General features: G+C 42.4%; 1 protein-coding gene across 3 annotated transcripts; it reads left to right on the top strand.

Annotated features, from left to right (window-relative positions):
• Positions 1–6,688: 6,688 nt before the first annotated feature.
• On the top strand, positions 6,689–12,399 carry tceanc (transcription elongation factor A N-terminal and central domain containing). Of its 3 annotated transcripts, XM_005812220.2 has the most exons (4): positions 6,903–7,395; positions 8,984–9,063; positions 9,833–10,828; positions 11,870–12,398. In XM_005812220.2, the coding sequence occupies exon 3, from the start codon at positions 9,854–9,856 to the stop codon at positions 10,790–10,792; it is 939 nt and encodes a 312-aa protein (XP_005812277.1). In that variant the 5' UTR covers positions 6,903–7,395; positions 8,984–9,063; positions 9,833–9,853; the 3' UTR covers positions 10,793–10,828; positions 11,870–12,398. The 3 variants fall into 3 exon arrangements, with proteins under 3 accessions (XP_023185222.1, XP_005812277.1, XP_023185221.1); XM_023329454.1 differs by lacking the exon at positions 6,903–7,395 and adding an exon at positions 6,689–6,878 and having other exon boundaries at positions 9,833–12,399; XM_023329453.1 differs by having other exon boundaries at positions 6,904–7,395; positions 9,833–12,399.
• Positions 12,400–12,799: the final 400 nt, after the last annotated feature.

The raw sequence follows: 12,799 nt of genomic DNA, 5'->3' as shown, positions 1-12,799 counted from the left end.
ATTAGTCAGGCACTCTGCTGTTGGACTCAAAAAGAGCCAAGAAATATTTCCAAACAGCTCAATGAGTCTTTATTATAAGCCAAAAAAAAAAAATGCAATGGCTGTTTTTCAGCCAGCTAACCTGCAGTTTGCAGCAACATGTCGGGGAGGGGATGTTCTGGGTTTCTCTATGCGCCATACGTTCAAATAAAAAAAATTTTTTAGGGTTTTGTAACTGGAACTTTCTAAAAACCTTTGTGGGCTTTTAACAAGTCAGTGGAGCCGATTGAACGTCAATGCAAACTGACCCCTTTGGTTCCTAACGGCCATCATTAGTAGACTGGAGCAGATTTAGTTCCCTCTACGAGGATGTTGCTCCGAAGCTTCCTCAGTTCGCAGAAAAAATATAAACCATAATGTTTTTGCCACTTTTCACTTGGCATTAAAAATGGTCCTTGCAGTTGACGTATTCTCTTTCAAAGAGGAAGAGGACGAAGAGGAGCTGCAGATGGAGAACCGAGAGCGACCTTTTCCCCGACGCGAAACCTCCACACTTCTGCATTTGCTCCTGAGCGAGGAGGAAGTAGGAGAACTGACTTCCTGCCTGTGAAACAAGTGGGCGGGGACAAAAAAAGACAAAAAAATAAAAAATGGAGGAAGGCGGGGCTTATTGTAGCGTCATCGTACTATACCCAGAATCCTTTTGTGAGCGAATTCAAGTTTGCAGAAAGGCAGGAAGTGCGACCCCCCCAGGCTTGATAACAGTGGGGGCGGCTATTGCTGCAGAAAGTGTGGCGGAGACAAGGAAGTGTCTGTTTGGCTTCCTGTTGGTTGTTTTGTCAGATGTGAGCAGCTCAATGTGCCTTTATGTGTCAAAATTAACTGTTTGTGCTTTGAGGGCCACACACCAACTCTACACACACACGCATACAGAGGCCTTCTACGGGAAGAGAGATGCCTCAAAACTGGACTCCGACGGCCTTTGGATATCGTTGAGCTTTCAGGAATTTGAGTGGCTGCTGCTGACTCCGCGTCAGTCTTGGTTTGATAAAAACCTGATGTGGAATTTTGGTCCTCATCGCCTCCTTCCTTCCTCCCTCTCTCCCCTCAACCCTCCACCTCTCTTTCCTGGGACTCCAAATAAGGCAACATGTGCTGAAATCCGAGGCCTAACGTTTTCAGCTGTTTCTCTCCTCATCGCAATGCAATGAGAGAATGGCAGAGGAGGAAAGAAACGTAAAGCCTCACTCTCCTTCCCTTACGTTACATCATTTTGTTATTTTTCCTCCTTCACCCCTTCTTTCTTCCTTCACCTCTATCTTCCCCTCTGTTGACGTTTTCTCTTCACATGTTCGCCGTTATGTAACTCAGTCGGAGCAGCCAGATTGCGAACCTTTGCACCACATGGACGAGATGCTTTTTTTTATTCACCCTTGGCCACAGCTGCTTCGCTTCACAGACCGTCAATATAGAACTTAGGATTTTTTTTGTTTTTGTGTCAACTGTGGCCTAAAATGGGCATTTGGTCGAGGGAAAAAAAGGCCTGCAGTAACTCTTGGGTTGCTGGGTTGAGAACCAATAAATGTTTTCGATACTTTCAACCCATTGGGTGGACGTCGCTGCTTAGCTAAAACTCCAGCTCTCGGTTCTCCACTGAGAGGCCGCGCGGCAACTTCCTGTTCACTGCGCATACTTCCTCAAAAACTGCCAGGCGGCACAGAGCTGGGTGTTTTTCTTGCTTTTTAAGTTCCCCATTTGAAATGAGACAACGTGTTGGCTCAATGACAGGAAGTGAGTTGCGGTTTACCTCAAATCAGCTAAAAAAGGGACTCAGTTCAAAGCACACAGGGGGAGGCCTAATGTTTTAGTCTCCCCCCTTTAGGCCTCCTCCTTTGAGCAAGACCTGGCCTCTGTCTTCAGTGTGTAGGAAGGACTTTAATCCCCACAATACATCTGAGTGACCACTTCCTACCACGCTGCAAAAGTTAGCCATCTGCAGTGATGCGGTGCTGCGTCCAATTTAGTCATACCGGAGGCTTGTCTGAAGTTTTTCCAAGGCATTTCAATGAGATTTAAGTTTAAACTTTGATTATGCCACACCAAAAACCTTTATTAATTCACATTTTGTGTATGTTGTCAAGCCGTCTGGAGGTGAAGCTGCTGGTTTGCTTTGGATCATTGACCTGCTTCTCGTTCAGTGTGATGATTCTGAAATCCTGTCAGTTTCTGCTCCAGATGGAAGAGACACACATCTTCTAAAAAGCTCAGTTTTTGTCCCATCAGTACAGAGGATATATTCCCAATGAGTTTGGGAATATATCCTTTTCACGTTTTGGTAAAAGTGAAAAGGGTGTTTCATTTTGGCAGCTGCAGAGCTTTAGTTCTTTGCTTCTTTGGTAGGATGGCCGCTTCTTGTACGGTTCAAGAACGTTTTGCTGAAATCCCAAAGCCTTAGACGTTGCTTTGAATGCCTCAAGATGTCAGTGATTTTGTTTCCCTCATCTCTCATTGAATTTTCATGTCTTTGAGGCCCTCCTCTTGTCCTTTATTGTCAACAGAACGTCTTTTTTGGCCTACTTCGTGTTGTCAGTAAGGTTCCATTTAAGCAATTTTTCATGTCTGAGTGAATCTGGTGGAATTAAACAAAAAAACAACACAAAAAACTACATTTTATTCACTGTTAAATTATAATTTGCCATGGTTGGTTTGAATCAATGAAATCATTTTTGAAACCCTGCATTTTGGTTTGATCTGATCTGAAGTAAAGTTGCATTCCTTTATTGATTACTCAGCGACTGGAGGAGACGTGCTCCCTCCTGCTCTCTGTTTGGCTGTTGATGTTTTTGCCACATGACCAATCAGGAATTTGTACAAGCACGCACACGAACACAAGCGTGCGTTCCCTTTTCTTTCATGGCTTCGCCTCCCTCGTCTTTTCTCACCCTCTTAAACTTGATTATTGCAATTAAGGCCGAGTTTCCATCGAAGACGGCTGAAGCGGAGAGCAGGCGCCGAGAGGAGAAATGGAGGATGTCAGAAGAGGGGAGGGGAGGAATGCGTTTGGTAAATTGGCGAAGAGGGGGCTGGGGCGGGCGAGACGAGGCAGCAACGTGGGGGAGCCGAAAGAGACGAGGAGCAGGAAATGAAGGACAAAGAAAAGATGGAGGGAGAGCGGGGGTGGGAACAGAAAGGTAGTGGAGTTCTAAGGAGTCCTGTCCGTGCTCACCGCAGGCCCATGAATTTTAACTGTGGGATATCTGGAATTTGGACTCAATCAGTCAGCGGAAATTACCACAGAGGCAGAGGGCTTAAAATGAAACATGCAGAAAAGAAAGTACCTCTTCACTTTCACTCTACTTTGGGACAAAAAAAAAAAAACCTCGTACGAACTCTGTCTTCTTATAAGGCAGAAAGTGTTGCGGCCTTATCCTTACGTCAGCTTGACATGATATCGAACATGGACAACGATAACCTCTCACCTTAGAAGTGGGTCATAGTGGATAGAACTAGTCATTTTACAAACCTGGCACCAGACCTCCAGACAATCTACTCTTATCTTGGTACTTATTGATAACAGGGAGCTTGTGTTGATATACAGTCCTGTGGAAAATGCCCTTCCTTCTGCTTTATTGTTCCTACTTCAGTGTTTCAGATTGTCAAGCAAATTATTATTATCAGACAATGTCAACCCGCATGAATTTGCTGCTATTGACAACCTTTTTATTTTTTCTAAAGTTGAGTTCGGTTTCACTTGCCAAATGTAGAATCGAGAAATGCTGAAACGCTGCTTAGAGGTCAATTTGAGCTCGTCTATTTTTATGTTTATTTTAGTTTAAAGTTAATTTCTTATCAAGTGTAATAGAAGTATGAAGTATGAGACATTGTTTTTACTTGGAGGAAATTTTGTTGTACAATGTTTCATTGTTACAGTCAAAGTAAAGATTCAAGTCTATTCCAAGAAAAAACTCTCTAAAGCTTTTCCAAATAGGGCCAAGTTGGATTGGATAGTTCTTTCATTTACTACTTTTTTCATTGACTTAATATTGTAGTTATTGCGGTTTGATGCAAAAATGTGCGAGTGATGAAAGACTTTTACATTTGACTGCAAGAGTGCAGATATTTTTGCACAGAAGCCTACATGTGTAGAAAGAAACTGCATCCGGATCTCTATTTTCTGCTTCTCACCATCACTCTCCAACACACACACAACCACACACACACAATCACACACACACACACACACACATAGCTGCCCCGCATTGCCACTTTTCCCTCTGGCAGCACCAACAGTAAACACAGACAGGAAATGTCCTTCAACGGTTCTCGCTTATCAGCGGCTAACATGGAACCACATCGGGAGGCTTTAAAACAACAAAACCCATGTTTGAGCCTGACCTTCTCGTTGCCGTTTTTGTTTACTTCCGTCTTTTTAGGTCCCCCTCTGTTTTGACCCAACTGCTTCTTCCTTTTATCAGCGCTCGGTAGAAGCTAGGCTAACGTCACTTTTGGCCTTTTGACAAACACACGTCACTGCTAAAAGCTTCATCGACGTTTGGAGATGGAAAGAAATGTAACTGTTTCTTCACCACATGTTTAGAAAATGTGTTTGAAATCTCCTCTTAAAGCAGCCAGCATGAAATCTGTCCAACAGCAACAACTTTATTCCAGTCTATCTCCACAGCATAGAAGGCAAACCTATTAATTCACAAGAGCATGATGCTGCTACTCAAAGCTTGTGACCGTAGACGTTTGTAAGACAGTAAATCGACCAATTACATTGAAATCTTCACCTTTCAGCTCAGTCTTCATAATCCACCTCCATTTTCTCTTCATTCCTGAACAAAAACCTGAGATACCTGAACGTCTACACTCTGCGTCGTTCAGAAGACGGAATTTGGTCGTGGCTTAAGCTAAAAGATGTTTTCCTCTTGATGCTCTTAGAAGAAGTGAAATCAGATTACTCTGTCGTTCCGACCAGATTGATCCCTTTGTCTCTTTGTTGACCATGCAGTGGACTGTGTCCGTCACTCAAAGCCCAGCTGTGCTTTTTGAATTTGGTCACACGGTGCACAATCTCCTTTAGATACTGTGCAATACTAAAGATTTCTGTAAACTCTCTCTTCTGTTTTGATTTCTAAGTCTCACCAAGAAGCACGTAGATGCTGTGCATCTTTGAGCATAATCAGTTTCACCGTTTTCACTTGAGGACTCCATCTCTGACTCTAGTGGAGCGATAAATGTCCTGCAGATGTGTCATGACTGTGAGCCAACGGATGATGTGATTATTTACCCGCGTGCGGCTGCGCTGGTGGTGGATTTCCCACAAGGCCGAGCAGTTGTCCGGTCGCTGTGTGTGTGAAGGGTTTCATGGGAAAGCAAATCAGGAGAGACACTGAGAACTCGGGAGGGAACATATAAAGGAGTGCCACCTCTTCCAGAGCTTTATATTCTGTTTTTTTATGTTTCAGATAAGTTAGTCTAGAGAGAGATATACAGGAAAACAACTTGTTTAAGTTCAGACACCTTTAACTTGCAGAAGAAGGGCGGCATCACAGCGGACATTACTAAAGGTGGCTGCTTTTTAGCGTTCTGGTGTTTTGGGGACTCTCGTTTCCTGCCCGAGGCGCAGCGGGGTTGCTAATAAGTGCAAATCTCAAAAGCTCGTGACACTTCGTCTCCCCTGCCACTCCCCAAGAATAGAAAGAAAAAAAAAAGTCGAGAAGTGTCAAAAAACCTTGCAGGGTGTCAGACTAAACAGGCGAATCCTGCAGAAAACCCCTTCCACTCCAGTCGTCTGCGATCACAGTCAAGGTCTTAAAGGTCGGGGGCGGGCGGGTGTGACAAAGAGGGCAACAGCCAACCAAGCAGCACCACGACACACACGCTCACTTCCGAACACACACACCCTGTCAGAAGCATTTAAGTAACCAACTAAGGGGTTGATTTTGCATTTGCAGCACTAAAAACCACAGGTTTTTTTTCTCTTTTTTGTCATGTGCGCTTTTGCAAAACCTGCACCTCTGAGTAGATGGCATGACAAGAAATACTGCCACTTTTTACAATCTTTTTTTTTTTTTTACAGCATTTGCATTAATAAAAACATTTCAGATGTCGCTACAATAAAATTTCACATGCAAAAAAACAACAACTCACAAACCTTGAAATCTACTGTAGATGTGAAGAACGGTTTGACTACTGCCATGTTTAACCAGAAGTGAGATTGGTGAGATTACTGTTGTGCTTTTGAGAGGTCAGGGACGAACACTGCAAAACACATTTTTGGACGTTTGGCCAGAACAATCAGGAAGCAGCTGCAGAACCTGCCCTCCACATGTTAGCTGAAAACAAAAGACACATTTGTCTCGTTTAAACTGTTGAAAGAACTTTGACTGTTTGTATTTTCATCCAACAAAGCTCCAGCTTGAACACTAAACGTGTGGATTTAAATTTGATGAAAATGGCCGCAGCAAATTTTTTCACTGCTCTTTTGTGCACTTGGTATGCATGTGGGTGTGTGTGGGGTGGAGGAGATTCAGGTTGGAGGGTCGGGGCAGCTGGCAGAGACTTGCCAAGATGTCATGATTGTCAACTCATAAAGGAGCTGATCTCTTTAACAAGAAAGCTTCCCTCCTCCCCTGGATTTCTCAAGCTCAGGGCGGGGTAATGTGCGGGTGTGTGTGAGTGTGTGTGTGTGTGTTCATGCGTACATGCCATCATATGTGGCGTGGTCTAGCAAAGAGGTGGAGACAAAGGCAGGATGTGATACAGCACTTCCTCATTCATCTCTGCTGGATCCTTGGCAGTGCAGAGAGCGCCACCTCTTGGCGAGCTGTCGCCACGACGGCGGCGTGCTGGTAAAATTCCACTCCCTGAGATAAGGAAAGAACAAGTGCAAACAGGTCAGAGTGAAATTACTCGATAAGATCCAAGGAGCCTCATGAGTGTTTTTGGGGGGAATTCCGTTCATGTGCAGCTTGGAGGAAAAGCTGCAGGAACGTCGCGCTTAACAGCCGAATCGGTTTGCTTTAGTTTATCATACATACATGTGATGCTGAAGAACCCCACCCATGTCAACTGTAAAGTTTAAGGCCCTCAGGCAACTGAGAAGTTGACAAAATCCCCTTAAAACCTCTAAGATGTAACGACGCACTTTCCCGGCCTCGGCGTGCTCACTCTGGTCTGGAAATTTAAACATTAACGCTGCTAAGAGCTTCCTGGAAGCGCTGACTTCCATTTGGATCTCTGAGGGCTGCTGGGTGAAGACTTGAGATGCCTGGAGCGATTAACCAGAGACGCTGGACTGGTTTTCCCTCAGGGCCCTCCGCTGGCACTGGAAGGAGCTGCAGGAATTCTGAAAACCAATTTTTTAATCCAAAGTAAACACGGGTGATGTCGGTCTGTTTATGTATTTTTAATGTAAGTGTGTGGTTTTTGGCATCTAGCTCATCTATGTTACATTGCAACCTTACATGCAGATTTTTCAAATATTTTTTTTCTAGCATTTTTCATCACTTGAGTGCAAAACTTAGAGTTTCAGCTCCATCAAAAATCGTAAAACGACACGTTGAAGAAGTTGCTTTCCTAAAATGTCTCTTGTGAGATATATGATTCCTATCAGGACTGTCATTAGCTTTCAATGTGCGATTAATTCCAGATAAACAATGAGTCACCTCTGCATTAGTGTCTGGAATGCAAAAAGAAGCTGAAAAATGTGGGAAGTTGTTACCCTATTAGTGACAGAAGCAAAATTATGGTATTTAGTCTCTTGTGCCAGAAGGAAAAAAGCTTGTTGTCTGAAGAGAAATAGATTGGCCAGAGTGAGACAGTGGTCAGGGTTGCATGGGGGAGTCAAGCCTCAATGTCTAAATGAGAGCTGAACATCTCAACCGCAGCTAAGGAACAGTCAGCCAGAAGCTCAACTCAATTCTTTCCTTACTTCAAATTAAACGTTTTCCTTCTAAATGTCCGTTAGCTTCTTGCAAACTGTTAGCATCCATGCTCAGAATGGTGGTTTTAAAGTCTTTCTGGGTTTATTTTTGCAGGTCTGATGTGAAATGAGGTACATGAGTTGTGTTTTTTTTACCCAGAAGGCTTTTGGGTTTGCGCCAACTCAATAAAACATGGATGTTTTGCAACACTTGGCTTTTATCCTCCGCTCGTTTCCATGCAATCCTTTACCTTCATATTACTGAATACCTGCCTTTTGGCCGTCTGACTCCTCTGCTTTATATTCCCAAATATAAGATTTCATCAAACTCGGTCTTAAGAGTTTAGGAACAAGTACGTGCAAACGCTTCGCACAGAAACATCTCAGACCACAGAGGATCCTAAACACTCAATCATCTTTCTGTTTCATCACATATTATTGCGCCACGGCCTAAAGACATGCCTCGTCTTGTTGTGAGATACCTTTTTGAATTCCTATCTAGAGGCCTGTTTTCTGCTTGTGTAAGGCAGATGCGTGTTTCTACATGCTGGTTTCAAACGTTTGGTCCTAGGTTCACGCGGATGTCTCCAACATGGTCGTATTTATCCAGAGTAAACGAGGTTATACTCATTTCCTTATAGATAATGGCACATTATCTCCTTTTTTTTAATTGGCCACATTATTTAGTTGATGCCTGCACACATCCCGCAGCATGACTAATCCTACCGAGTTTTTGCTTACACAGAAGGTAAACAGAAACCTTTGAGCTGTGGGAAGAACCTGAACGCACACACGTAAATCCCTTTGGAAAAGCTCTAATCTCTCTGCACATATTTGGACAAATAACAAAAAGAAAACAAGGCATCAAGGTTTTGTTGGGTTGCAATTACAGTTCCAACAATGAAAAGCTCCTTTTTGACTGTGTACTTAATCCAAATTGGTCCACTGAGCATAATATCCACATTACAACGCATTTTACCAACTCAGCCTACAACTTTTATTGTTAAAGTGAAATGAGCCTACAGCTCCATCTAGTGGTAAATTAATGTTAAATGTTTTGGGTTTCTGTTTTTACAGACACAACATGGCTGCTCCCATACAGACGTTTTCTGGAATACGGTTCACAGGAAAAGGCAGCAAACCATGAAGAAAGCCAGGTAATATAACCGAAACATTTGTTAGTTAGTGTGTAAAAAAAACATATACACACCATGGACGAAGAAATGCCTCCAAACAGATTTATAGATTTTGTTTCTAGATTTTAAAACGCAACATTTGTGTAGCACTATAGATACATTCCTGAATTCAATGTTTACCTCTAAATAAGAGAAGTAAATTCAATAGAGTTACATTAAAGAGTAGAAATAACTTCAATAGGTAATAGTAAAATGTATGCATTAGCTGAATGAGGGGAATATTAAAATGTAAAAGAAACTCATTAATTTGCTGTGCTTCACAGATAAACTGAAAGTTTAAGATCTCTGCTTGTGCAAACAGGAAGGCAGTGATTCAAGGTGGATATGATCCATTTCCCTGGTTGGTGTTGGGTCTCTGGCAGCAGCAATTTGGTCTAATATTTACAGACACCTATTAAGGCACTGCGACAACAATCCAACCTACTGAAAATAAAAGCATCCGCCAGTTTCTCTGTATCCTGTTTTAACAGGAAAAGCCAAAATGGTGGCAACACCATGTAGGATGATGGTTAATTTTATTATGTTTTGGATACTCTTTACATCCTGGCACAGATGTGAAAAGAGATGTTGTGATCGTCTTTAATAATAGTTAGGGGGAGGCGAGGACGGAGCCTTGAGGAACCCGACATGTAGTATTTGTGGTTTTATACAGATATTATTGCCTGATCTGTTGAGATTAGCTGTTTGTATTGTTTTGTTTCATTGTAACATTGTATTGTTTCATTCTCAGCTTCGTCCGTCTACAGACACAATGGAAACAAAGGAAATAGTCCACTGTGCTCTGCAGATAGAGAAGTTAGCTGCAGAGCAAAGCTTTGGGAGCATCTCAACTCTGCTTGGGGATCTTGATAGATGTGATATATCTCCAGAGCAGCTGGAAATGACGGACATAGTCAAAGTGCTTTATAAACTCCTAAAAACCTGCAGGGAGAGCAGCGTGAGGAAAACAGTGAAGAGTCTGCTGTCGAGGTGGAAGAGACAGTACGGTAGTGAATGGCAGGGAAACTCAGGAAACTCCCATGCTGTTCCTTCAGGACAAACAGAGGATGGGGGGGTTTCCAAAGATTCAGCACAAATGGGTGGAAATAAGGAGGAGAGAGCATCAGGACAGGAATGTGAGACTCCCACAGGAGAGACAACGTCTCCCTCTTCTGACTCTGTGAGAACCAAATGTGTTCAGCTCCTGCTTTCTGCCCTCCACCCTGAACCTCCCGATGGAGACAAGGCAGCAGAGCTGGCGGAAAGCATTGAGAGGCACATCCACCGTCTCCACAAAACCAAGCACCTCAAATACAAAGCCTGCGTGAGGAGCAAGGTGGCCAACCTGAGGAATCCCAAAAACAGTCATCTACGCCAGGGCCTCCTGAGCGGCTCCCTGGTGCCAGAGTCCTTCGCCCGGATGTCTGTGGAGGAGATGGCCAATGCTGAGCTACGGCAGCTTCGGGAGGAGTACTCATCCAGGGCTGTGAGCGAGAGGCAGCTTCCCCAAGGACTGGAGGGAACGCCGACGCAGAAGGTCCGCTGCAAACGATGCGGAGGATCAGACTGCAGGATGACACAAGTGTCCAGAGGTGCCCTGTTTTTGCCTGCGTGGGTGAGGCGTGGCGGCCCTGACGAGGACGCCATGACCTTTGTTACCTGCAGTGGGTGTGGTCAGCAGTGGTACCACAACGCCTGGGTGTGCCTCTGAATCCAAAAGCCACATTGACTATCTAGTGATGCTCTGGTGAGGAAGTTAATAAAAGCAGTTCTTTTTTTCTTTTAACTTCTGCATAAAGTTTAAACAAGTTTGCCTGCTTGTTTAAAAGTCCAAAAAGTGCCGCTTCATCTTTGCTAAAGCAGAGTTTTAAAGAGTCAGTCATCACATTCTTACTGATTCATTTCCTGCCTCTTCCAGGCCTAATAGCCCTTCAGTGGTTTATATTCTGAACAGTGGCTGCTATTGCTAACAGCTTCCTGTCAAGCTTTGTGAATTAAAAAGCCTGGAGGAAATGTTTATACTTTTGAACTTTTCACATTTTGTCAAATTCTTCTATGAATGGTGCCCAAAGTAAGCCCCTCCTTCTTACACAAATGAAGCACAATACACACACACACACACACACACAAAGAAAAACTGATTATATAACTTATCAGAAACATGAACAAGGAAATATTTTTGGATATTACTATATTACTTAAAATATATATTTTAAGGATATCTTTGTGAAAACTTTCAAACAGCAGTATTGATCTACAAAAAGTCACAACAGCTTTTAATTTGGCCCTGTGACATCCATTAGTCCATCACGCCCTGGGTAGAGAGCCAAATAATCTACTTTATTCCACATACTTAGGTGTATATTGTTGTGATTTTATTTGACATGATTTTAAAATGGAAGACAATTTGTTTTTGTCAGTACGTTTTTGAGTCTGGACTTTGACTGGGCCATTCTAACGTGTGATCTAAACCAGTGGTCCCCCACCCCGGGCCGCTCAAGAAATAATTAAATAAAAATTAAATTTTTAGAAAGCGCGGCGCTTACGTCACCACGCTTTCTGATTGGCTACCTGTCACATTCAACAGGCTGTGTTCTCGCTCCTGTCATGTGTTTAGCTCCACCCATTTTCCCATCATGTCACCAGCTTCCCCATTCCCGCAGTATGATGCTGCCACAAAAAACATATGCACCCTCTGTGGGGTCATATTGTGTGTGCAAATCCCTTATAAAAATGGAAGCAAAAAAAGCTTCTGATAGTTGCCCTTTCATTTTCCTTTCATTTGCAGCAAACTGAATCCAGTGAATGAGACACATGATATTCGAGCCCTGAGGACGATCAGGACCGACTCGTGGCAGAGAATGCGCCGCCACTCCTGCCAGTTTATGTGTTTCTCTGCCCTTCATCTCTGTTTGCTTTTTGAAAGATCTCAGTTATTTTGTTGAATAAAGGATTTCATCCTTTGAGTCACTCTGGCTTGTCGTGTTATTGCTCCAAGAAGCATCAAATAGGGAATGATGGCCAAAATCTCTCAAAGATCACCATGCGGAAAACTGATATTAATATTGTAGCATTTAACACGTTACATTGGTTTGCAGTGATTCAAGTGATGTTTTCCAAACTTGTAGTGTAATGTACATGTTGCGTCCCACGTTAAAGCCTAAATACATTTCATATTTATTTATTTTACTGAATTAGTTTGCAAAACTGCTGAAAAATTATTTTGAAAAATACCGACAAATTTATGAGTTGATATTTGTGATATTTGTGATTCTCTTGTATTTTGAAAAATGAATAAGACAAATGAGCTTCTAAAAGACTTTTTTTCTCTCCCTTGATAAATGAAATTAACATTTAAAAACTGCTTGGGTGATTTCTTTATTTCATAATTTTCACATCTATTTTAATGATAATGTTTTAATGTTTTCAAATTGGTTTCATATATTTGGAACACTTAAAGTGAATAGCAGTTGTTTTACCAGCTGTAAAGAAAAATACATATGTGTATGTAGAACACTTTTTGGTGAATTTAAAGAAAAATACATTTTTAGAATTCAGATTACTTACTTTGAATCCAGTAGGTTTGGCCCTCTGAAAATGAGGTTATATTATAACTAGTTGGAATAAACGTAACTATCTCGCGCTTCTAAATTATTGTAATTTTACTTCTGCTTTTATCATAACTGAAAAATTACGAGATTATGACTGTTCTAAAAAT

The sequence above is a fragment of the Xiphophorus maculatus genome, chromosome 24, assembly GCF_002775205.1.
Source record: "Xiphophorus maculatus strain JP 163 A chromosome 24, X_maculatus-5.0-male, whole genome shotgun sequence".
Taxonomy (NCBI): domain Eukaryota; kingdom Metazoa; phylum Chordata; class Actinopteri; order Cyprinodontiformes; family Poeciliidae; genus Xiphophorus; species Xiphophorus maculatus.
Note: the sequence above shows the minus strand (reverse complement) of the source record. Positions and strands in the feature narration are given on the sequence as shown.

What these genes read in the sequence shown, in the direction of transcription:
- tceanc (XM_023329454.1), top strand. Translation starts at nt 9,854, where the DNA reads ATGGAAACAAAGGAAATAGTCCACTGTGCTCTGCAGATAGAGAAGTTA.